The 27,492-nt window shown below is 36.5% G+C and overlaps 1 protein-coding gene across 1 annotated transcript in view; it reads right to left on the bottom strand.

The window, feature by feature from the left end:
* Positions 1-904: 904 nt before the first annotated feature.
* Positions 905-27,492, bottom strand: part of ANGPT1 (angiopoietin 1) — a 158,253-nt gene continuing 131,665 nt past the window's right edge. Inside the window, exons 8-9 of the mRNA XM_065832658.2 lie at positions 13,611-13,741; positions 905-3,254 (exon numbers count right to left, since the gene is read on the bottom strand). Coding sequence (XP_065688730.1) covers positions 3,094-3,254; positions 13,611-13,741 — 292 coding nt within the window. The 3' untranslated portion in view covers positions 905-3,093. The remainder of the gene's footprint in view (positions 3,255-13,610; positions 13,742-27,492) is intronic.

Here is a 27,492-nt window from a genome sequence, read left to right as displayed (position 1 = left end):
CAGAAAAGTGTGCATTTAAATCACATATCCTGCCTTCGAAGTTGTTAAAAAATAAGGACCTATATGCTATGGAAAACACATATATCAATTTGTGAAAAATTTATGTATTACTGTTTTATAAAACACGAAGAAGTTTATCTGTGAAGGATAAATAGTAGGATCACTCGTACCATTGACAATGTCTTTTGCATTTTTCAGTGCAAGTGACATTTCAGTACAAATCAAATCCAGAAAGACCATTTTTACTAATTCCGTTTCTTCAATTCAAGCAGTTCATACATGTTCAACTTAAGGAGCAAAAAGCACTTTTATGTATGTAGTTCCTCATAGCTTTAGTGTTGATTTTAAAAAGTTAGGTTGGTCTCAACTAACACAATGAACAAATTCAATAAGGAAAAATTCTGAGAAAATGAGGATGAATTGACTACAAAGAGATGTTAAAACTAATCCCTGTAGTGTTTAAAGCCATACAGATGGCAAGAGGCATTCCTGGCTGAGAGATCGATGTAGATTTGTCACTGCCATGCAACTTGATCAAATTGATGACAGAAGAACATGTCATAAGGCAATAAAAACAAGTGCCACACTTCAACTTGTATATTTTCCTGTGGAATTCAAAAAATATTCTATTTTAAAGATTGATAGAGACTCGTATGCTTTGTATGTTAAATGATAAATATAGTCCCATTGTTTTAATCACAGAAATTGAATAAAAAATATTGACATAGTGATTTGAAAGGATAGAAATATTAATTTCTGGACAAAATATAATTAGACTCCCTTCCCTTTATCCAAATTTATTAATAATTTCACAAGATTTATTAATATTTCTTAAAAGGACAGAGCTAAAATGCTGTCAACCTGTCACAGAAAGGGATACTCAGAGTAAAGTAAGGACTATGCATTTTTAAAAAATGTTTTATTATAAAGGATAGGAAACAAATCCACATTTTTTTCAAACCCAGATAAATAAACAGTAAATATCATGCTTTTGACTTTAAATGTGTTTTACTTTTCGCAATAGGATCTGCAAAAATGGCATTCCTAACCTGGAGACTTGCAAAAATATATCTTTTGAGAAAATAGAGGAAGATAGACCACATATTTTGCATATGAATGAAGAGCATTTCAAAAAACTGCTGGAAACTGAGACAAAACAGCTCTGAGAAGAAACTGCTGAGTAAGGAGTAGTTTGGCAACTTATTCAGCAGAAAACAGCAAGTTAACCCTTAGGCAAGATTATTTCAAATATATATATAAATATATACAAATACACAAAACCAAAGCTGTACCCACTAAAAACCAGATAAACATGACATTGTAACAAAAACAGAGAACCCTGTGGGGCCTTGTGATCTTTAAGAAGTGTTTAAAAAAAATACAAGCAGGCTTTTTTTCTACACCATGCAAACCAACTGCTAGAGGGACAAAAAGAAAAAGAAACCCTGTTACTCTTATATCCTTTAAAAAGGATCTTTAAGGGTCTTTGTTGTGCTCGATGTCAGCAACAGTTCAATGAATGAAACAAAGCAACAAATAGACAAGTGACAAACTCACTACATTCAGATTTTGTGTGTCATGTTGGTCCCAATTTAATGGATGGGAATCTTACTTTGGATTTTGGTGGGATCAGAGTAAACTTTTTCCTTTTATATACAGCAGAAGTAGAATGACCACAAACTACTTTCCCAAATGGACTTTTTTGCTGTGACTGATGACAAGGTGCTGTAAGTGGGAAGAGTTGTCTCTACAACCTGATGGGCCACCCAGCTGCCTAATTGCCTGCTTACTTTTTTCCAGCTGTTGAGTTTTGCATCTTGCCTCACACTTTTGCAGCATTTCAATATAACAAAACTACTTGCTAGCAACATGTAAGCAGTCTTCTAAATTTCTTTTAATATCTATATACTTTTGAGGCTTTTCACTCTTTGAGCAGGGTCAGGGCTGCCTGTACAAATTAAACGACCACGACAGGAAATATAAACATGCTATTTACAAGTTCACAATTCTTTATTTTCTATACAATTCTGATGAGTATTTTTTATAGTGGTAGCCTAAGCACTGCGTAGAACTGGCATGCTTCTGATATTCACAAAAATGCAATAAAGAAGTAAAATAATGATAAATTGCGCACATGCAAGGATACTGTAAAATGAATCCATTGCCTTAAGCTTTACATTTATGTAATTTTTATATACCCTAACAGTTTGCCTTCCTGTGTACTTTTGATGGAAATATCCCATGCAAAATCCCATATTTTCTTTAGGATAATGTTTCACATTCTATAAACCTTCCATTAATTTTTCTATGTGACATTCAAACTGCCTCTAATGAAAGAAGGCAAAAACTTCAAAACACAGCTACTTTTGTTATCAGACCATAAATCCTAGCTCAGAGATTATGCCAATTATCTGATTTACCTCTACAGAGCAACTGAAATATTTATGTTTGTTACCCTTATCATTCTTCATACATTTCACTCAGTTTATTTATGAGAAACATGTCCTTAAAGGATTTAATGAAAAATAATATTCACACACATTATTTGACTCCGGGATTAACATAAATCCATCCATCATTCAAATTCAGTTCATTTAAGAAAAACAGTATTTCGAGTGGTCACCTTGAGTGCTTTAAGATGAGTTTTAATAAAGATGTCTCCATAATCCTTTTTCATGGGTATAATGTTGGCATTTCACTGCTGAATAGTATTGTACTCAATAGACTGCAGTTGATAGATTTCAGTTCTTCAAATTCTTATGTTGTTGATGAATAAACTAGTGTCATTTTGCATCTTATTAAAGTAAAAAAAAAAGACATCCACTGACAAGTACCAGATTCAAGCAGAATAACCAGATGCAGTTGCTAGTCTCTGGAAAATCATTGCAGCCACCTTCTAAACCAAGCCTTCCCCAGCCATCAAAATGTGGGGTTGGAGATTTTTTGGATGTCATTGAGTGATAATGAAGAGACTTTGCATCATCCTAACATGTTGCTTTGAAGAAGCCCTTCAACTTTTCCCTTCAGACTGATAGTGGTGCTGCTTAGGGCAGTGTCATCCTGGTTTGTCCTGGGATCCACTGGTGAATGCCTTTAAAAGTCCAAGGGCCGAATCATCATGGTGGTGGAGCGCAAGGAATAGCTGGGGCCTTTGAAGTAATGCCACTTGATGCCGTTGAGCTTTCCGTGGTTTTGCCCAGCTGTATAGAACATCCCATTGAGATTGGAGGGGCCGCAGGCATCAAACCACCACCCTGGAAACAATAAGACAAATAATCAAACTGCAGGTTTGTTTTGTAGTTTTAGCTGACTAGCAAATTCTGATATTTCCAGACTTGTAAATACTTCTGGTGTCGTGGTAGGGGGATGCTTTCACATTTTCCTTTTTTTCTCTTTTGTAGCCACCAGTGCTGAAGAATACACAGTTGTATTTACAGAGTTGGACAAGTATTTAAGTCCTAACTCGCTTTGGTTTTATAAGCAGTATGTGCAGCAAGAGCAAGAATAAAAAACCCATACTGATTTGCATGTTTAGGCAGCATTAGAGTTCACTCATCTCATGCAAATCTCAGAAAAATACTATAATTCATAAGTGTTTTACATAATTTCACTGGTCCTTTTCTGTTGCTATAACTGTGATAGTTCAGTTGCTCAGATAGTTTACTTTTGCTCTCAGGTTAGATGTTCTTAGCAAACATGGGTTATGAGAATGGTGGTGCCACCCTGTTATAGTAATTACAATACTACAATATCCATAATATTCAGAATGGAGTACAAGGAGACAAGTAGACTATTTAAGGCTTATGGTAAATTTATAAACAAGACCCTCAAATTAATGGAAGGACTAAATGAAGAAGACAAATATAACAATGTAAGAGCTGACAGTTAGAATACCTATATGCATGGATAGAGGACTGAGATGACTACCTGAGTGTGCATGCATTTAGGTGACAGCATGGTTAACTTCAATCAAGGTATACTCATCGCATGTACAATTTGGGCCAGAACAGTGACATTTAATCCTTAACCTTACTATTTTGAATGGGAAAATCTGTATTAAATCTTGAGCCTCCTAATCTTGATCTTGAAGTGTACCAAATGCTTTTGAACCAGCAGTGTCAGGAGAATGCTCACTCCAATCAATATGACACTTATTCACTTATCTGCAAAGCTCCTGAACAAGTTCACACTTGGCACTTAGAAAACTGACAAAAGTCCATTTATTTTGTTTGTTTGGTCGCTTATTTGTTTGTTTAATTTAAAAAAGGAGTTTGTAGGCACTTTATTCACGTATCTACCAGTAGCAGAAAATTACTAGTTACCTGATTATCATTGACTACAAAAACATATTAAAAATGTTGCTGATTTATATTGAAGTTAGGCTTAGAAAGTTGCTAACTGCCTTTTCTGCCTCTCTACCTTGCCTGCTCTGTCCCAGCAAAATGGGGCTTCCTACTTATTAACCCTTTGAAATCTCTTTGCATATGCATATATTCTGTTCTACTAGAAAGAGCAAGAGACGTCTTGCCCAGATGCTTGTGCTGCTAGTTTGCTGCTGCTGCAGCTGCATTATAAGACTGTTCTGAACACTGAAGTGACAAAAGAGACCTTTACTTTCTGAGGGCAAACTAGGGATCTGATTTACAGAATGGCCCTGTGAACAGTTATGTTGGCATAACTGAAGGAGTAGTAAACTGAGAATTTAGGATGAAAAAGAAGTGTAACCACTCGGGAACTTTTCAACCTGCACTTTCTGCCAAAGAAAATGCATGTAGAGCCATACCTTTTTGTGTGCTCTGTTAACATAACATTGAAAATAAACCAGAAATTTATCAAGTACCTGTCAATATTACTAACAATGACTACTACTACCATTTACTACCATTTGCATAACTGAATACAGAAAATTCAAACTTGCTAAAAATTGTAGGTTTGGTTGCAAATTGTGTGCAAAAACAAAACAAAAAGTAATCTCACTTTTAGACTTCTGCAGTGAAGATATGTATGTGTATGTACGTATGTCTTTAACCAATGGAGAAAGTTGAATCAGTGATGAAAAACAGTATAAATCTTCAGATCTATTTTCAGTTGTTGCCTTAAATGAAGCCAACCACTTGGCTCTCCTGTCTAGATCCCCATCTTTTTTTTTTTTTTTGGTTGAGGTGAATTTCAGGTTGCCATGGGAGTCAAAGTTTTAAGGAAAACTCCAAATAACATGAAATTTGGCAACATCGAGAGGTCACATAACAGAAACTGACAAAGATGAAGTAGGTGACATGCTGACTCTGCTGAAAGTAGTGGGAGTTTTGCTGTATAACCCAATGGGAATAGAATTTTCTTTCCAACACCTTACAGTGAATCTATGTAATACATATAGAAAGGAACTTAGTTCAGACTGAGGAAGGCAGAATGAATCCCCAAACTGCAAAGAGCTAATATTCACAATGTCAAAAATACATTAACCTCAATGGCTAGGAGCTCTATTTATCAGAAAGTTTCTGCTGGGTTTTTTTTCCTAGTAAAACCTACAGGCTTTGTGAGTCTTAAACACAGGTCTTATGCATTTTTCTATGTACTATGTTTGTACTGAACATTTGCCTTCATATATGAAGGCAAATAAGATCATAAAAATAATGTGGTGGCTTTTCTTTGGGTGGTTAAATGCCACTTTATTTTAAAAAGTTATTTCAGCCTGCACATCACAGCATTGTAATCTTCCCGGGACCCCCTGAAAACCTTTTTTCAAACACCACTGGTAGTGGCAGGTGGATCATCTAGTGAGTGGTTACTGAATTCTGAAGATGTCACTGTGGACTGAAATACAGAATTTTAAATTTTCAGTTTATTTCCCACTTGGACTTAAGCTGTGAGAAGCTACTTTTAGACAACATACACTGCCTTAGTCAACCCTCCAATTTCATCCTACTCAGTGGTTTTTTTATCTACCTAAAATGGATGCATTGTGTGAGGGTATTTTAAACTATGTCTTACTACTGATATGATATTGACCATGATTAGCTTTTAGATCCAGTACTTACTCCATCCTTTGTATTCAGATCTATGTGATTCAAGTTTCTAGTCTTGTACAGTATTTTCTTAGATTTTGGATAATACTTAGTGGGCTTTTTTCAGAAGTAACACTTCATGATCAGATCTTGAGGGAAGAATTTATGCCAGATAAATTCTGGCAAACTTCTATTTTGATACAATTGACCTCTCTTTGATTACAGTGTTATACCTATGGGGGCCATAACCAAAGAAAGAGAAAACTGCACAGCTGATGTTTTACTGTAACTAGAGTATAATCTTGTAGAAACTTAAGAGAAAGCTAAGCAGAGAAAATCTAATCCTCATTTTTCAAAGCTGGAACATAGATGCAGCTGGGTTCTTTTTATGGTATTGGGATGAAGCTCTTCATCTTAAAAGAACAGCCATAGATGTGTAAATGGCCTTTTCAGGGAGAAGGTTTTCAGCGGTTCCCTACAAAATTTATGTTAAAAAATCAGATTAGTCGAAGCAACACAAACTTTTATAAACATTTTGTGAGGAGCCGCTCAAGTCTCTCGTAATAGATTTCTTATAAATAAATACTGGTTTGTTTTCTTTTGTTTTGTTTCTCCTTATGGTTATTTCCCTCCATCCTTTCCTGTAGTCCTCTAAAAGCTCTTAATTCACCATAGGGCCTCAGATTATCACAAAACTTCCTACTGCATGTCTCAACACCAAAATTCATATATTTGAATGGATGCAGTGGCTTTCTTGATAGCTATCAGAAAGTAGGGGAACGTAAACCGGGGGTTTCTGAAACAGATATCTGCAGCACTGACACTGCAGAAAACACCAAATAAAGCAGCTCTGGAGCTGTGAGACAGTCTGACCCAAGGAAAGGTTCCCAGTACCTAGATATTGGCTTATTCCCTGGAGTTCACAGAATTTTCCTGCCAGAAAGAATCTTGTTTATTTTTGATTACAAGGTATTTGCCTTCCTGAATAAGTATAAAGTCTTCTCTGAATAGCAGTAAGATTTTAACATCAGAGATACCTTTTGGCAATTATTTCCATGGGATATTTGAATCATGCATTAGAACCAATAGTGGGCATTATAAGAAATAATAACAGAAGCAATATTTTAGATTGACTAAAGCAGTGTCAAAAAGGAGGCTTTCAAGAGAGGTTTTTTCCAGAATCACAGGTAGGTTCTTCAAGATGGGATCACAAAGTCACTAATTGCATATTTGAATTGAGGCTAGTTCAGTCTTTTGAGGTTAGCCCACCTCTAATGATTTGTATAGTACAAGCAATACTATAGTCTCTCTTTGCAATAAAAATCCTGAGCTCATAAAGTATATTGTCCAAACAAAAAGTAATTTAGATAATACATTGATAAGTTGTTTGAAAGTTCAGCTATAGAAATAAACATGAATCCCCCTCTAGACAGCTGCTCTTCTGGAGTAGTTACAGCTTGCTCATGCTTTATGGACAGTAGTGGGTTAACTCTGCCTGGACACGAGGTACCCGCCAAAGCTGCTCTGTCACTGCCCTCAGCTGGACAGGGGAGAGAAAATATATTGAAAGGCTTGTGGGTTGACATAAGGACAGGGAGAGATCATTCTATAATTACCATCAATGGCAAACCAGACTCCACCTGGGGAAAATTAATTTATGACCAATCAAATCAGAGTAAGATAAAGAGAAGTAAAACCAAATCTTGAAACACCTTCCCCCACCCTTCCCTGCTTCCTGGGCTCAGATTAATTCCTGATTTTCTCTGCTTCATCCCCCACCACAAATTACACAGGAGGACAGGGAATGGAGTTGTGGTCAGTTTATCACACATTGTCTCTGCTGCTCCCACCTCCTCAGGGGGAGGACTTCTCACACTTTTCACCTGTTCCAACATTGGGACCCTCTCATGGGACACAATCCTCCATGAACTTCTCCAACATCAGTCCTTCCCACCGACTGCAGTTCTTCATTAACTGCACCACTGTGGGTCCCTTCCCCGGGGTGCAGTCCTTCAGGAACAGACTGCTCCAGCCTGGCTCCCCCATGAGCTCACAAGTCCTGCCAGCAAACCTGCTCCAGCCTGGGCTCCTCTCTCCACAGGTCCTGCCAGGAGCCTGCTCCAGCATGGGCTCTCCACAGGGTCACAGCCTCCTTTGGGCATCCACCTGCTCTGGTGTGGGATTCTCCACAAGCTGTAGGTGAATCTCTACTCCACCATGACCTCCATGGGCTGCAGGGGAATCTCTGCTCTGGTGCTTGGAGCACCTCCTGCCCTCCTTCTCTGACTTTGGTGTCTGCACAGTTGTTTCTCACATACTCTCACTCACACTCCAGCTGCAGTTTTGCAATTTTGTTTCCCCTTCTCAAATCTAGTATGCATTGGAAACTTGCTAATGATCACACAAATGATATGAAAGGCTCTTATTTGCCTTTTACTTACTAAAAGAATATGTATCTGAACCCTGCACATTTGATGTCAGATCCTTTCTTCACACATCTGTCTCTGGTCTCCTCCTGACTCCACTGAATGCCTCCAAATGCAGTATGAGCAATACAATTCATTCAATAAGATCCAAAGTATATTTGAATGGCACATTTGTATGAGTTTATGCAATAAACGGATCCTATGAAAAGCCAATATTTATTTCAGCTCTCTGGGTTTGTTCATAACATTTAGTGCATTTGGTAACAAAGCCAATAAGAACAATTTCCACTGCAATAATATTGAAAGAGTCTTTATTGTTTGAAGGACGTAACAATTTATTTTATGAAATATTTTAGTATTTCTGACATTCTGCACTTTAAATAAGTTACATGGTAATACTTAGGCTCTGTTTGGTTGTGCATTGATAAATTCTCAGCTAGAAGACTGGGCGCAATTTTGGATGATACCTCAAGCTATATGTGGATCCACTGGAGAGAGTCCAAAAAGAGGAAAGATTTAGGATTGTTTAGTCCAGAATTCAGAAGACGAATTGCCAACAATCTCAGATTTGTAAAAAAGCTGCTGAAGAAAAGCAGCTTTTCAAAGGAATGGTGTATTTTTTCCAGTGATCAAAGACTGAACACAAGACTGAACACACCTAAATTATCACAGAATTGGTTTAGTCAAGATTTCTTATATATTAAGCTCAGCCTAACTCAGTAACAAATAATGTTATGTGAATTAATCTCTAACACCATAGATCTTGAAAATGAACAGAAAGACAGAAATAAATAGGTAGACTCTTAGAAAGGGACTAAAGCAGAGGTGTCAAACTCATTTTCACTGGGGGCCACATCACCCTCGTGGTTGCCTTATTATAATTATTATCTATTATTATTAGAATATTTTTTATTAATCAGTTGCTTGATGGTGTTCTCCTAATACCTCATTACTGTTGTCTATATTGAACCCTGATAAACATAATAATAATGATTTTGTTAAAATGCTGAGTAGTCATGTGTCTAAGGATATATTTCTAATATTTCTAGCATAAATCAAATCATATTCCAATCACTTCTTAGCTACATAGTGGTTATATTTTTCTATCAAAATATTAAGCAATAAAAGTGATGCTTCATTAATGGTGTTTAATAAATAAATTCTTTATGAAACCAACAATATGCAGAAAACCTAAACATTAATACTTTCCTGTAAGAGTAGATATATATCCAGGGGCTCATGTTGGATACTTCTAAGTGTGCTGAGTTTTTGTTTCAAACAAAATATAAGAAAACTGGCTTTTTATTTTTGGACAACATAGGGGCAGATTTCTATATTCAGCCAAGAACTTGTCTCCAAGTCATGACAAGAATCCTCCATCATGACAAGAATCCTCCATACCATTCTTGCCAGAGATTCATAAAATTCACCACTTGGACAAAAAGGCAGTAAAAGACCAGGCAATGAATGCACCACTCTTCGGGATTCTCATTGAACAGTCTCTCACTTAACAGATGGGAAATCCATTGAGGATTACTAACTACATGGGAACTGCCTCCGACTCAGGAAGCCCCTGAGATGCAAAAGATACTGGGAAAATACTCAGAGGAACTATCATTTATTACCGTTGTTCTTATGCCTGTACTGAGGCATCTGCTGTTGACTGCTGTCAGAGACAGGAGACTGCGGCTGGATGGACTTGTGCTTCCAGTAAAATAAAAGAAACAAAGTATTTCAACAATTCTATAATGTTTCAATCCTAGTAAGACATCTAGAAAGTCTCCCTATCACTTTGTCAATCTATTTCAGTGATCAGAAGTATAGCAATTTTCTTGCTTATCACCTGAAGCAAGGCAAATGTCTGTGTGAACATCTCAAGCTGCAGCCAACGCAAGGCAAAGCAAACCACCTTAAGGCTCCTTCACTATTGGCCAAGTTATCATAAGTCACTTTCAGTGACTGAAAACAATTGCACAAACAATTCCTGGGGCTCAGCTGACAGATGGTATCCTGGCGGGATGCTCTAAATTGTCCTTGTGCCCACAAGTCTGATCCAGAGACCTTAAGTGCTCTTCTATTGGAAGTCTATCTGAAGAGCCTTGGACATCTACTCAGCCCTTCATTCTGGTGACAGTTCGTTGTATTTCAAGTGCTGTTTCTTGCAAAAATCTGTTTATGTAGCTCACTGGAGCACTCCTCAGAATAATGCTTGAAATGTTATGCATATATAACCTGTTGTTCAGTTTACTGATCTGAAATATTGTATCAGTTCATAACAGGTATTTTCATTATATAAATTATTTTTACTATTTTGACTGATGTTAAGTTTAAATGAAGAAATTATTTGAATAAGTATGTGTTATCTCCCTTAAAAGTAAATCAGGTATGCTTACTTTGAATTTTCCAAGGCACAAAAAACAGCTAAGACATTTAAATACCATGTAAATTTCACAGGGGCTAAGAATCCAACTCATGCATATACTTTTGAAGCCATTCCCTAAAATCAACAATAAGATATAGTCAAGTAAAATAGCATGGCTCTTAAAAGGACAAGACACACACACACATACAAAACCCTTCTGTTGATGCTACCACACCATGCTTCCAGTATTTAATTTCTTATGATGAAAAGGGAGGAGACAAAGAAGGAATGAAAATAATAGCTTTGATACAGACCAAGTAAAACTGACAACTAGAAAGATCATAGAGAGAAATGTGTGTTTTCCTTACATTTTTATTTTCAGTCTTGACTATAACCATGTCACAGTCTTGAGCTTCAGCTTATCTCAGCCTTTATTCCTGACATAAATATATTCATTTCACCTCATAGAGATAACAGGCTCACCCAAAATGCCAAGATAGCTAGAAACCTGCCTGTAGATTTCATATCATTCATCATTACAGAGCTCTCTGTTTTGTTGCCAAAACTAACAGAGTATGATAGCGTTGGGGGGAAAAAAAAAAAAAAGAGGTTTTCCAAAACCTGTTATCATTGCTACTTTTCTTAATTAGTCTACTACTCACTAAACAAACGTTTTGTTATTTAATTCAATTTCTGCTATTTATTCAAGAAATGAGAAAGTCATTTCAAGGAGCAAAGCACAACAGAGTATTTGAGGAGAACTCCAGCTGATTAAAGTCTTTCTCTTCTTGAAGAACCACAAATTACTCAGTGCTGTACAGCCTATCTCCAAAAGACTGGACTCAGCTATCTCCAAAGGATAGCTGCATTTCCTTTTACTCTGCCATGATTTGCTTTATTTGTGGTTTCCTCAGCCTCTGCTAATTCTCCCCCTTCCTCCTTATTCCTTCATTTGCTACCAGTATATACCAATATGTGTTTTTTTCTATGGATTTACACGACTGTTGCAGCAAGATATGTGAACCTTGTGGAATTGTTGTTCAACAGCAGGCTGACCTTAGCAGGGCATTGACCTGCCATAGAAGTCAGAGTGGAAAAATAAACAAACCCCTCAGCTCCCAGAATGAGCTGTCTGGGAGCAGAGGTATTTCCAGGCAGCTCGAACACATGAATGAGTCTGCACTTGAGCATAGACACGGCTCACATTTAGGAGCTTCTCACTAGACTCCAGCCTGCCCTGGAAGTTAGACACTTTAATTTAGCATAGTCTCTACAGGGAAAGGTCAGCAATTCTAATTAAAATAAACTACTGACTCCATATCCATTATCTGTGTCCAGAACTATCTGGTTAACTTCTTTTTTTATTGAAATTGAAAGGTAGTGTCTGATCACCTGTCTACTGGAAGAAGTTTCCTACGCTGACTTTTAATAATATACCACTAGAAGTTAGGAAATTTTGAAAAATCAGCTCCTTGAAGACTTTCACAACTGGGTCATTTCCAATCAGCAAAAGAGAATGAGGATCCAGGTTGTGCATTTGATATAAATTCCCAGTGATGGGAACCCATCCTCTATTAGTAGATGATAACTTTAGAGGCACATGTAGTCTTGAATGTGGCCTGAGTTGGATTCAGTCAAAGTGCCAGTAAGCACAAATAATATCAGTTTAACAGCCTGATCCAAAATACTAAATAATTTATATGTATAGGATTTTTTCCAGGAAAGCTAGAAATCATTGAGAGACAGTCTCCGAAGAAGAACAGATATGAAGATAATGGCCTTGGTCCTACAGTCGATGAGCCAAAGAATCTCAGTTTGGACCAAAGAATCCCACCTTAAGCTTTCTGCTTTAAATGTGTTGTCCTAGAAATAAAAATGAACTTACCCATATAGGGACTAGAAATAAGCATCATTTGCCAGAGAAAGTTCTCACTATTGTGCAGAGCTTTAGGTGTCTGTATGCGGAGATAATCTCTGATATTCCCCCTCTGCATTGGAGGGAACAAATGTTCAGTCATATACACTCTACTTATTCACAGTCAGATTGACTTGGTGATTTAAACTATCCCAGTATAACTTCTGTGTGCTCTCCCCTACCTTGACTCTTCTCTTCTGCAGCTTGATTTAGCTCCCTAGGGGTACTATTTTAAACCTCCCAGAACAGTTAAGTGCCACTATTTGAACAGTGGGTTGCAGGTCTAGTCCTTCACAGATGAGTGAACGAGCTATCACATTAACCATGTCTATAAGTTTATATGGCTGTACGTGTGTATGTCTGTATGCCTATTTGTATTATGCTCATAGAAAAGAGAAAGTTGAATTATTATAATTATTTCAATAACAGAATCACACCCGTAAGTGAAATGCATAATATATATTAAGTCCAGAGTCTGATTTTTTTTAAAATTTACCTTGTATTTCCCTGTATTTTCTCTCTTCTTTCTCAGTGATTCTTTCACTTCTCATGAAGTTCTTTCCCCATTTTGATCTCTTAGTTTCTTCTCTCTTATTTTGCCTTGCTCAACCCAACAATACCACTACCTTATGCTTTCCCCCTTAACACTATTGCAACAACTTCAGTGAAGAAATGTACTGACTGCATCTCTGAATAATGCCTTCCCTGCTGATAAGAATCTTGAGGCATTGGCACTACCACTGTGTATATATATATACACAGAAAACAGTAGTAGTAATTATAATAAAAACAATTTTCACACTGTACTTACACATGCATAGACACAACTTCATTCATGGTTGCTCTAGGAAAACAGAATAGATCTCTATCAATATACCACAGATTTTTAGAGTTGTACTCACCTCCAGTCAACATGAGAGCACATTTACACATGCAGTTGTCATTGTCAGCATCTTTTGTACTGAATTCAGCACCATGTAAGATCAGGCTACTCTGTTTTCCAGCTGTTCCACTGTGACCTTTTAAATAAAGCCTGAAACAGCAAGGGAAAACAATCAGTGTCACCAAAAAAGAAAAATAAAAGATCCAGATCTCTTTCCACATCAGGTTTGACTTGTATGAAGGACACTCAAAAAATTCAGAAATGTCTGTGTTTTGGTTCAATCTCGTTGTTGTTTCAGGTGTAAACTAGGGATATTTAGGGTTTTTCAATGTATCTGTAGTAACACATTGTCCCTGTCCCAGAGCAGAACAGAGCACAAGGAATCTGCACCAGGAAATACAACAAAGTAGAGGGAGTTAGAGACAGAAAAGAGAATGAGGAGAAATGCCCAGAGATCTGGAATACATTGACAGAATAATTGAGTATTTGAGTAGCTGGTTTCTTTACTATGGCACAGAAACAGCACTCTCAGTTAACAGCAACCACATTATTAATCCCTGGGCTCGAAAGAGGATTTCAGCAGTCTCAGAATTTTTAATTCCACCAGTTACAACACAAGCCAGCAACCCAGTTCTGCCAAAGCTGTCTCTGAGTGATGAATGGAGAATAACTTAGAGTTCAAGCCACAAAAGTCTCCATGATTTGCAATGCTAAATATCCTTTTTCTTAAGGACCCTTGTCAACTAGTTGAAATCACAACCATGAGTGAGGAGCCTAAGCCCAGCTCCAGCAAGTAACAGAGCATTTGTGGTAGTCAGTGTTGTAATGCCCAAAGCCAAGTGTGCCAACTTCAAGAATGCTGAATGAAGTAAATGTTGGGGACCTGGTTATGTCTGACCTGAATTAACAGTTTCAGGGACAGGTGCAAAAACAAAGGCGGGGCGGGGAGGGAGAGGAGAGGAGAGGAGAGGAGAGGAGAGGAGAGGAGAGGAGAGGAGAGGAGAGGAGAGGAGAGGAGAGGAGAGGAGAGGAGAGGAGAGGAGAGGAGAGGAGAGGAGAGGAGAGGAGAGGAGAGGAGAGGAGAGGAGAGGAGGGGAGAGGAGGGGAGAGGAGGGGAGAGGAGGGGAGAGGAGAGGAGAGGAGAGGAGAGGAGAGGAGAAGAGAGGAGAAGAGAAGAGAAGAGAAGAGAAGAGAAGAGAAGAGAAGAGAAGAGAAGAGAAGAGAAGAGAAGAGAAGAGAAGAGAAGAGAAGAGAAGAGAAGAGAAGAGGAAGAGAAGAGGAAGAGAAGAGAAGAGGAGAAGATTTTAATGTTGCGTGTCACCTGATTTGAGCCTGATGATTAAATACCTTCAGGCTTAATCCTTAAAGTAACTTTTATATATACATAAATACACACACATACACATATGAAATTATTGGATTAAATATACACACCATGGATACCTTTGGAAAACACCAAAATGGATAAGGTGAAGTGTGAGCCTCAATAAAAGATAATGAAGATTCTTAGAAATATAACAAGGAACAACCTAGGAACAGGAATCCAGGAAGGTCATTGCATTATGCTGTTGTACAATCACAGTGGCAATTATGCCATAATGTTAATCTATCAAAGGATGCTTATTTTAGACAAGTTTAAGATACGTCTTTGCTCATGTTCATTTCTTTGTTTGATTCACATGACTGGAGTTGATCCCATCTTCACTGATTGGAATTTTGCCTTGTTTTGCAAGCTGTGCCTCATTTTTTTGCAGAACAAAATAAACTTCCCTGAGGTTGTGTTGACAGAAAAATTACTTTGTCACATGATACCTACAATCAGATTTTAAATGGCCATACATCTTCACTAGAGCAGCAACACCAAAGCTCACAGAAGTCTCATAAAGTCAGTATAAAAAGCAAATGCTATTTACTTAATCAGAAAGACAATGCAAGCCAGATCTTTTTATTAACAATCAAAACAATAAAATCCACTTAGTCCCATAAAAATAATATAATGTAAGAAATAATAAAGAAATGAATAATACTTGTTGTGCAATTTTTTCCCCAATGGGGTAAGGCATTAGGATTATTTACAAGCTAATACTCTTGCCCTGATATTTTATTAACATTCCACTCAAGACAGATTTAGATCTTGCCAGTTATATTTGACTTCTCTCAACGTCATTTGTCTAGTAGGTCTCCAGTGACTTTAAAAGGATAAAGCCTAGCTTAGCTCTAAACTCTAGTAGGCTTGTTGTCCTGCAACAGTGTACAGTTGAACTGCAGAGTGAAACAGTAATTCTTGAGCTTTGGGCTTCAATTCCCTGCATTGGACTTGCCCAACAGTTAGGAAAAACTGATACTGGAAAGTTTCAGGTATAATCAAAATTGGTCCTGAAACAGTCAGTTCTTCATTTTCTGAGCTTTAATCCAAGCCACATGGCACAAACTAGCCTGACTTGAGATTGCAGGTCTGCATAGCAGTAGGGCAACTGATGAACTTGCCAGCTCCCAGGCAGCAGGAGGTATCTGGCACTTAGCTTTAGTTAATTTTTTATTATTCTCAGATTCAGATTGGTAGCATTGAACCTTTAAAACAAATACTGAATAACTATCAGGACAAATTTTCCCTCCCTTAGAAAAGATGGTAGTTCAGGGTAGAGTTCCTCTTAGTTGTTCTTGAAGGAGACAAAGGAAAGGAAGTTAAAAATACAAAGCAATTAATTACAGTCAAAAGTCAAGGAGCAGTTTCAGGACTACATCTCCAGTCTTCCCACTTGCTCACAGCAGGGAAATTCTGAAGGTTAAGGAAAGCAGTGGAAACATGACTCAGATTTATAGATTAGGCGGGAAAAGCAAATTCAAGCTCAAATAAGATGAACAAGTCTACTTTATCTGTATACAGTGGAATTAAAATAGCAACAAATGAGCACTAGCAGGTAAATAGTGAGTAAGTAGGAATAAGAGAAAAACTGCATGTATATATTGAGTTTTGAGGAGTTCTCATTACATTTTTTATGAAATTCTAAAATCACTATGGGGAACACAGCAGCTGATAGCATCCATTTAGAGACTAGAAGCTTTCCTAGTTGATGTACGCCAGAAGAAATGGCACACGTGAAAAAAAAAAATTGCAACTGTTTCCCCTTATGTAGTATGAGTGTTAGCAATTCCCTCTGCATTTTCTTCCTTGTGATGATATAGCAATGGCAGCTTGGAATCTATACACACAGGAAGAACCCCCTAAGCATGTTCTGATTTTCACCATTCCCACTGTGTGACACAACTACCTGCAGTCCCTTGAAGCCAAAGCAAGGTATATGGCATGGAAAGAATAGTTCTGAAAATATTACATAAACAACTGCAAGGCAGCCTAAAGAGTTATTTCAAATTCGTATCAGAAATTTTTCCTTTTGAAGCAATTAGATCACCTGGAATTCTTCTTTGAAATACATATATCTTGGCTGTGTTAACACTATGTTTGATAACTTTAAGAGACAAAGCTGGGATGCTTCCAAATAAATTACAAAGGCATTTGTATATTTCTGCAACATGGGGTTATTGAGATTATAACATACAGAATGAGATATTAAAAGATCTAAGAAATAAATGCAATCATAAATTCATGTAAAATGTTGTGCACTAAATATTATTAAAAGTGTAGGAAATAGTTTCTAGTTCAGTGCTTGTACATAGAGTCCCTGACCTTAGAATTTCTATTTATTTATTTATTTTTATTAGGAGTAGCCAGAGGTCTGGAGGACTCCCAGCATTTAATGTTAGCTACTTCTTTCTCCACATTCATTCTGTTAAAGTCATTAGAGATCACTCAGTCCTTCATTTAAAGCAGTCCCTCAATGGAAAAGATAAGAAGTCATATCTAGCTTTGTTAGTGAGTAACGCATACTTTGTAAATAAATAAAAACCATGCCAGCTCACTGCAAACTTTAACAATCATCATCAAGAGAGGTAGAGTACCATCTCAAGCACCTCATCATGCATGATCTTAAGTATTTTAATGAGTTAAGATCACATTTCATCATTGGCACAGTCCTAAAAATTTGAACACAAATCTCCATGACTGGAATTCGTAAACACGAGTAATGGTCTAAGATTTTTACCCATTAAATTGAGAAAAACAGGAGTCTTGAAGCAGGATTTAAAAGGTTCAGCATGATGAATGGAGAGGGACACATCAAAGCTTGTCTTTAGGAAATACTGGAGAGTACCCTGTTTCCATGAAAAGACAAGGTCTTATATGAATTTTTGCTCCAAAACTTATTGCTTTTCTACATGTATATTTGCCTGGACACGATTTAAATGGACTTTTTAATGAACTGTAACTAGGGTTAATTTTTGGAGCAGGGCTTATATTTCGAACATCCTCAAAAATCCTGAAAAATCATGCTAGGGCTTATTTTTGAGGTAGGTCTTAATTTTGGGGAAACAGTGTAGGACGTCTTCAAATTTCCACCTCCCTTTTGTCTCTCTCTGCAGTCTAAAACATCTGTCTCTGCTGCATGCTCATTACACATGGCTGACAGGAAGAAATCCCAAATTCTGATCCCTCCTCAAGGAAGGCATTGTAAATTTCCATGGAAAGGATAATTTAATAAAATGGATTTGAGGATCAGAATCCTATACGCAAATTTTCTTATTGTGAGCCCTCACTGGGTTTGCATTTTTCCCTAACTTCAATAGGAGTGGAGGGCACCTACAGCTCAGCCCTTCTTCTAACCTGCTGGTCACCACTTACACCTGGTGTGTGGGAATCCATCCACACAGATAAGCGTGGACTAATATAAACGCATACTGACTGTCCTGCATGTAAGGCATGTGAAAGGTGTCTTTGTTATAAAAACCCATATGACTGCCATTATTTTGTCGTCTAGTTTTGAAATGTCTGAGGTTGAGGAAGGATTTCATTTGTGCCTTCCATCTGGTTCACAGTTGCATCTATATTTTAGGTAGCTTCAGTTTGTGAAACAAAACCCGCTCCTAAAGATGATTAATTTGGTAGAGTGTTATGAATTGCTGTGTTAGTTAACTAAATTCAATTTATAATGATATTTAGGTGATGAAGTCTGTTTGTGAACCAAAGCCGACTGGCCTGTCACCATTTAGGAGGACCTGGTAAGACATTGTTCTCAGGTTACTCTTTAAATTCTAGACATTAATAGTAATAATACTAAGTAAAGAACACTCCCTCCCTTACCCTCTCCCCCCAAAAAAAACCCCAAACAACCAACCAAAAAAACCCTAACGCCCTCAAAACCAGCAGCTTAAGTTCAGATTTTTTTTCAAAGATGCTTTGATCAATTATTTGAGGATCACAAATCATTTGTTTATCAATCAATAAAACATAATATCTACTGAAGCAATATTAAAAGCCGACTCCTTGTAAAGTTTCACAGTGTGCCTTTTCCTGAACATACTAAAAACTGCATGAAGTCTACCAATAGTAACAGTTGTCTGTGAATAGCAAAAGCACCTCTGTAATAATAACTTCTTCCAAATATTTAATGATAATCTGTTCTGAACAGGATACAAAATCCAAATACTCACTTTAGAGAAAAACTGCTGTCGCTGAGGTTGAAGCTACAATGCCTGCCAAAAGTTAGTTAAACATAGAACTAAATATAATGTGGCAACTACCTGAGAAGTCTAACCCTGGTAGTCAACTTTTTCATAATTTAATACTCACACTAAAGGATAAAGAGAAACATTCTTTGTGTGTGCTAATTTGTAAACTCAGTGGAAAGACCATCTCCTTGTTGGAAACAGAGCACGAGCCATCTGTGGTGATTGGAGAGATCCCTGTGAGTTAGAATTGTGAAGAAACAAACATAATGTAGCCAGACATTACAGCAAACTATACAATAGTCTAGTGAGCCTTGTTGTTGAACTAAATGAGAATTTATGCAAATAATAAAAAATTTGATTTTTTAATATTTAATTTATTTAATAATTGACGAAAGAGTTGCACTCATTGGGAACAGGTATAATGAGCAGGGGTAATTAAAAGGCATCCAGATTTACTTCCAGGGAAATTTTTGCTACCACAAAGCAAATGACCTGTCAAACTGCTGCGTTCAGACAGCTGGTGCTTTGTCATGGTTCACAAAAAATATTTTAAAACGTGTTTATTCTGGACAGTGCACAAGCAAACATATGCTTCTACTACTTGAAATACATGCTACAGAAGCTGCAGAAACAGTCACTGTGGCAGTGTGAGCTGCTAGGGCTGCAGTTGATGTCAGGGACATAGTGGTGATGGAGAGGAAACATACGGCAACACTGCTTTTTACTGCTAGCGGGGAAAGCAACATATTTAAAGGCTACTATCACAATGATGTGTTGAGCAGAAATCATTCCCTCTATTCTGATCTCTCACTAAACACAGCACAGAAGAGATACATTAATCTGATACTACCATTTTCTGTTAAAACTGTTTTTCAACACAATACTTATTAATACAAAATCATCCACTTTTTTTTTTTTTATCATGGAAATCTGAAATGAAACTTTTTACTTATTGAATTTATTACTTTTATTAAAGAAAAGCTGAATTCTTGCTACGGAAAAAAAAAAATCACTCTCTTCACCAGCTAAGATTTCCTGTTGCTACAAAACTACCATTTTTGTTCTGATTCATGGCTGTATAATACATAATATGGGTTTTTTTTAAAAGATAGGGACTGTATTCATTTCAAACTTGAAATAACTAGAGATGATCAATGTTTTAGACAGACATACAAACACTGAACGTATACTAATGTGACAATACAAATTGTTTTGATATCATTGAAGATAGATGAACTTCTCAAAAAATAAAATACAAAATTAGAACTTATCTGAACAGTTGCCCAGGACACAGGCAAAGCCAAGGTTAGAGAAATTTGGTTAAGTTAAAATGTAAAAGTAATTTGCTCCCTACTCAGCTACGCTTCCTGGGTTTGGATGAAAACAAGAGCAGAAAAGCCAAAATTGATTCTCAAGTGATTTTTCAGCATAGAAATACAGTTATCCTCCAGAGAAACTCATATTTTAAAAGTTTCTAAGTTTTAGATAAGTAATCAGAGCTTCTTCTGCTTATCTTTACTGAATTGTTGAAACTTGTGATGTTTGTGTATTTTCATGTAGGGATCTGGTTTACAGCCATTGAAGCTAGTGGAAAAGTTCATTGAACACTGCTTTTAAATTTTATTTATCTGTTTGAGACCCACCCAACTCCAGTAAAATTTAAACTTAATAATTCTTAAAAAAAATGCTTAAAGCTCGAGAATTCTCTTAACTATAGCTTCTTGAAATCCATGCAGATGCATTGCGATAGTGGATTTCTTAAATCTATGCTTTAGTTGTACTGAGGGTGACATTAATTACACACTATCATCCACATAGGTTATATATTATCCTAATTAACTGTTTTAGATAAAATAGAAATGAAAAACCTCATGTATCAGCATGCTGTTAGTGCCAACTTATACTCTGATGACTACTGTAGAGATAGGAACTTCTCGTTACCCTGTAGTGGCATTGAAAATTATCGTTTCCAGGCCACAGTAAAATATTTATCACAGAGTTTACTTAATTGAAAGTAATTCATCATAAGGAACTGTAAAATTTACAAATATCATAGATACACTTATGTTAAAAGTGTGTATAACTCTTAATGAGATATGCTGGTGTTTGGAAATTGATGTGTTTAAACAGTATATAATCAATGTGGTTTGCGGGGGTTAGGGTTTTGATTTTTATTTTTTGTGGGCTTTTGGGTGTGTTTTGTTTTTTTTCTTTGCAAAGAGTATGCTGGGATTGTGGCTGAATTTGACTACAGTTGTGCTATAAGAATGTTAACTAGATCATCTCTACTGGTGAGTTATGTTAATTAAAACTTTGCTGTGTTGTACGTTTTGTTTGCAATTACAAGAAGAAATATTGAAGATGCCATTTAAATATGTTGACTCTTTTCCATTTACAGAGATGCAGAACTAAATACAGCTAAATGCATTTTCTATTTTCCCCAGTATTTGCCTGAATTTATGATATCAGTAAAACCTAATTATGGATGCCTGTTATTAACTAATACAGATTCTTTTAAAAAATAGAGTTTAAAAGTCCTCACATTTAAAAGGACTTTTAAAAGTCTTCACATTTCCAGAAAAAAAAAAAAAGCTTTATCTGTTCATTCAGCAATTACATATTCTCATTCTTTTCAGGTTCACTGGAATAACAAACTATTAGGCTTATTACAAGAAAATTCAGAAGTTTATTCATACATATGCTTTTTCTCATTAGGAAGCCACTGCAAGTGAGTTTTGTACATGTCTAATTCTTGAGGTTCCATAGACTATATATGTATTTTATTTTATTTTGTATATGAACAAATATAAGAAACTTTCTAAGTGAAGATAGCTTTTTATTTCATCTGAATATTGGACCCTCAATGTTTTCCTAATGGTGTACATTCAATCAAAGGTTTGTATAGCTTAGGAGAAAACTGCTGTCTACCTGAAACAAGCCACTATCCCAAGGATTTGCACAAGCTTTCAGAGCAGAAATTGATGTTATATTCTAAGTTATATTGGCTCCTTCCTTAGCATTAGACTGTTTCTCTAAAGTTCCATGGTCATGATAACATCTCAGGTCACAAACCAGACAGTGAGATAGCTAACCCCTAGGCAAGCCTGCCCTGCAGATAACAAACAGATCAAGAGCAGTATATAGTACCACAAACTATTAAGTTTGCTGTGAGAGCAGGTGATGAGAATCAGTTAAGGGAGGAGGAGAAAAATTAGAGCAAAATCAAACACCGAATCTTTAGATTCCAAAGATTTTACACAAAATAAAGTGCGACAATGTCCTTGAAATAACCTGTTACAAAAATGTCACTGAGGCTGAAATACCTCTTATAAAGACACAGCTCTTACGATTCACTTTATGGAAACGTTTATGTTTTTCCACAGAAAAAGTAAAATGCTGTCATTCTGTACAAGAATCATGCGTACCTCAAACAGGTGTATATTGTGTGAAGTTGTGTGAAATAACTAAGCTTGTTGGCTAAAAAAAGCAATGAGAGGCACACTAGCTCATAGAATCCCTGACTTGAAATATGAGTACTGAACTTTGTTTTTCTCAGATTGAATGTTGTATGAGATGTAACCTGTAACCACCATTAAGAAATTATTTAAATACTGAATTGGACATAACATGTAGATTAAATAACCTTTTTCCCCATGTTTCCACTGGCACGGTAGTTAATTGAAACAGTGTAAGGTATTTTTAAAATATATATATATATATATATATATATATATATATTTTTTTTTCCCCCTCCTCATGAAGAGCTTGAATGTAAGGAAAATGGTCACTATTGATAGAAGTGGATATAGTCAGCAATTAATTTTTCATCAATTTTTTGATTGTTTATACTTCATTCTGTGCTAGCGGTATAATCTTCTTTCCTAATTGTGCTCATTTGCACACTGTCAGATTCTGGTTTTGAATTATTTCTAGTGCTAATGACCTAATGACCCTCTCAAATCGTACTACAGCATTGCTCTAATGTGGCTGGAACAGAATGAGTTTGCAGCTGCCAACAGACCAGGATTTAAAGGAATAACTTAATGAATAACGCATTAAAATAAATATTTTGTGTTCTGCATGGGATTTGCAAGATTTATGACGGGATTCATGTCAAGAGATATGTGCTTCCTGCTGGGTGAATCCCAGAGGAAAATGTAGGGATGTTTTTTTGGGATATTATTTTCAAAGCAAAATGTTAACCAGGATTTCCATTCACTTACCTATGTTTGAACCTGTTCAGTCCTGATGAACAAGCCAATTCACAATTTATTATTTGCTACTAATTAGATTAATGGGGCTTAATCTGGTGGCTGTGAACTCAGACTCAAGTCATCAGTGAACAGCAAGGGATGTTGAAGAATCACTTTGGGGAGATCACAGGAAATGCAATAATTTCCTACTACAGAAACAATATGAGGTAGCATTAATGACAGTGTAATTGCTATGGTTTCTTTCTGACAATAATATATAAGTGTTTTTGGTTTTTACATTTTTATTTCATCTTAAAGAGTGTACAATGGTAATAAAATAAGAGTGACCTTCAGTGAGAGCTCTGATGGCCCTGCCTCAGCAAAGTACTTAGTAGGTGCTCAAAATAAAATAAAAATGTCTAAGTGCATTACTGAATGAGGACCTAAGTACACCTCAAAAAAACCTGAAAAATGAGAGGAGGGGAAGGAGAAGAAGAAAAAGGTGGGGAAGAGAAAGGAAAGGCTACTCCTCTTCATATGGTATCATTCACACCAAAGGTTTATGATATTGAAAATAGGATGTAGAACGAAAATACTTATATAACTGAAGCATGTTCCACCTCCAGCCTGGGTAATATGCAACAGGTCTGTCTTGATCCTTTTACTCATCAGTGGCTGCATTGTACAACATGCTGGGCTCATCCTCTGGCCTTTGTCTCCATTATCATACAAAGGTTAGGCTTTCATTTTAAGGACTATTGTCTACAAAAAGGTAACAAATTTTAAAAGTGACTGATGCATAGAGAGTTCTGTGAAATGTTTGTAGTTATTTGAAAAATAAATATTGGCTTCAGTGTTTGCTTGGTTTTCTTAATGCAAAATTAAGCTTAAAAAATGCCAAAATGAGTTATGTGGCACTAAGACCTCTGTAGAAAAATATAAACAGACTGTTAAAACATATTTCAACTCCCTTGGCGTCATTTGTGGCCCACAAACAGTCACATGTGAGTGAAAGGTTCACTGACTCTCACCCATTTATGATCCAAGTTCTTTGCCGGTGCCACAGTGACCACGCTAACAGGGATCAGCATGTCTTACACGTTTTCTTTTCCCCTAAAAACCCAGGTCACGACCTTATAAGAGCTGTGATTCACAGTAATTACTTCTTTGGTTCAAATGGCATTGAGATTGGTACAAAGAGGTTTCACTTCAGTGCAACAGAATTATAATGCTAAATAAAAGAAAATAGAACACAGACGGTGCACGTGCACTGGGTCAGGTGTGGTGAGCTGTTCCAGCACTGATTTAAAATTGGAAACACACCAGCCTCTAGTATCTGATGAAACAGAAGACTGGAGACTAGACTCTGTATGGCATCACAAACTCATTTATCTTTTTCTAATTAGGCTTCCGTTGTTATTGAGTATCTCATTATAATCCATTATAATAAAGGTTTATTTAAACTTTGTAGACCAATCAAACAATAGAAAGTTGTTATCTTTTTGTAGGTTTATGTAAATCAGCAGTTCTTTAGACATGATGAATATCTCTGCTTTGTGCTCTGATCTGCTGCAGTGCTGCTGTGGACCAAATAACGAATAATAGAACTTTTTTTTTTTTCCATTACTTTAGAGAGAGACAAAGAAAATCAAGTAAGTTTCCATTTGACAGGGAAAAAACAAAACAAAACCAACCAACCAACCAAACAAACAAAAACCAGCAACAGCAATCAAAACAAACAAACAAACAAAAACACACCACTAAAAAAACCAACCCAAAACACATTAACAAAACAACAACAAACTCTTGAAGATTGATAACATGAATTACTCTTTTAAAAATCCTCAAAGAAGCAATCTCACAGAAAATATCACACCACTTTGCTGGTATTATCCTGAAAATATAGTGAATCAGTGTGGAAAGTGTTTTCAGAATCAGACTCTAGAAACACTTCCCAGTAGCCCTGTTAATGATAAAAGGGGAAAAAAAGAAACCCTGGAGTTGGTTGGCTGGGCAGTTAGTAACAAACTTCAGAGACTTTAACCACAAACATACTAGGTTAAATGAGGGTCACTCAAAGAATTTCGGCATGTGTTTTTGCAGGCAGATGAAAGCTTGCTCTGTCAGGTCTCTGAGCAGACATGAGCTCATTCTGCCCACACTCTGTCCTGGCTGGAAGCTGTACTGTTGCAATAAGCACGACACAGAACCTACTCAAGGGCAGGATATATTAGCATGGGCTTGATGCCACACTGACAGGTCTACTGAGCTTCTGTTTAGCTCAGAGAGTGGGCAGAGAGTCAATAGCTATGTGGGCACAGACAGCACACATCTCTTTGAGAGAAACTGTACAGAGAAGGCCTCTAAGTTCTGTTCTTCTTTGCTTTTGCATTGTGGAGAGCTTGAGTTTGGATTTTTGGCAAATGGTGAAAATTGTGGACATTTCATAAAATTTTCTAAGCAGGTTTGGTTTTTTTGTTTTGTTTTAATCTGAAGATATTGACACTAATGCTAAACAAATTCATCATAGTCTTGTAAACATTTGGTGGTCAAGTTCACTTTGATGAAGTTCTTGGTCACTCATAGGAAGAATACATTTTTTTTTTACTGAAATCAGAGACACATCTCATTCTTGGTATCCACATTTCATTGTTTTCTGGACTGGCATTTGCAAGTACCAGTTTCTTCAGTTTTGATCAGGATTATGACAAGAATAATGTCCAAGTTAAATATCTTGAGTTGGACCTGAATTTGGACCCTGAAAATGTACTCTGCTTGCCAACATTCACACATAATAGTGAGGAGAACTGTAGAATTGCAGAATATGCATTAAAGAAACTGTTCTAATACAGAGATATTTTGTAATTCTAAATTTTAATGAGATATTTTTCTCATTCCACATTTTGCTTTTACATTAGACTTTCACAGTCTTTTAATGTTTGCACCCTTAAACATATGGATTCATTATGTTGCAATCCCAAATCAAAAAGTATCAGTGATTAGCAAATATTAATGAAAGTCTAAATGTTCACACTGTGATGCTGTATCTATAACTTTTGTCATGTTCTTACACATATCTCTTACATTTTCTACACAAATTTTCACTATGCTAATCTACACTCTGATAATCATTATAACTTTTAGAGAGTTCTAACGCTTATGATATTATACAAAGATTAAGTAAATTTTATCAGTGAAAAGGTGACAAGAATATTCAACTACTGATTAGGAAAATTATTGTCACATTTAAAATTAGTTATTTTGTTATTCAGTTTTTTACAGAAATAGAGCCAAATATCACATCACATCACTTATATCCCTGGAATGGATAGCCTGACTATAAATGGCATCTGATCTTGGAGACATCTGGATATCCTACACACAATGGTTTTGATATATAAAAAAAAAATCCTCATGGGTGTCAAATATGTGTCAGTATCTCAACTTCACAGGATTCTTTTATTCAGGAACTGTTTCATGTCAAAGCCCAGTGGAGACAAAGAAAAGATTCTCTGCTGAATTCTACCCTAATACAAACATCAGTAGGTTTAGGCTCTTTGTAAATGCTTTGACAGAAGTAAACTAAAGAGACATAGCTCTTCTTGTGTTGTTACTGGCAAAAGTGGGAGCTCTTACCTCAGGACAGTGAGGTCCATTCACACCAGGATTTTATAAACTTTCTTAAAGTGCTTGTTTGACATTCTTTCTTAATACAAATATGTAGAGGCGGTATAAAGCAACAGAGGCTTAAAAGAAAACAACACTGTGCAAGAAAGATAACAATATAGATTACTTATCAAGATAATACCAACAAGATGTGAGTAGTCATGTTACATTGGAGAACCAAAAAAATGGTCATTATCTTATGAAAGCCTGTGCAGCTTTCTCCTAGATGCTCTGTCATGCTCTGTCTCACCCTGATAGTTGGGGAATAGCTGGTGAAATCTCCAACAGGTAAAAAGATCACTAATGAGTTTCCATGGATATTTTTTCTGCCAATATTTGCATGCATTGAAGAGTTCTCTCAGATTTGTGTGTCTGTGCAGCAGCCCTCAGCAGGGATTTCACTATACTGTTCTTGCTTTGCATGATAATGTTCTCACACAAGCGGGTTTGTTTGTTTGTTTGTTTGTATGTTTGTTT

Source organism: Patagioenas fasciata, chromosome 2 (assembly GCF_037038585.1).
Source record: "Patagioenas fasciata isolate bPatFas1 chromosome 2, bPatFas1.hap1, whole genome shotgun sequence".
NCBI lineage: Eukaryota > Metazoa > Chordata > Aves > Columbiformes > Columbidae > Patagioenas > Patagioenas fasciata.
Note: the sequence above shows the minus strand (reverse complement) of the source record. Positions and strands in the feature narration are given on the sequence as shown.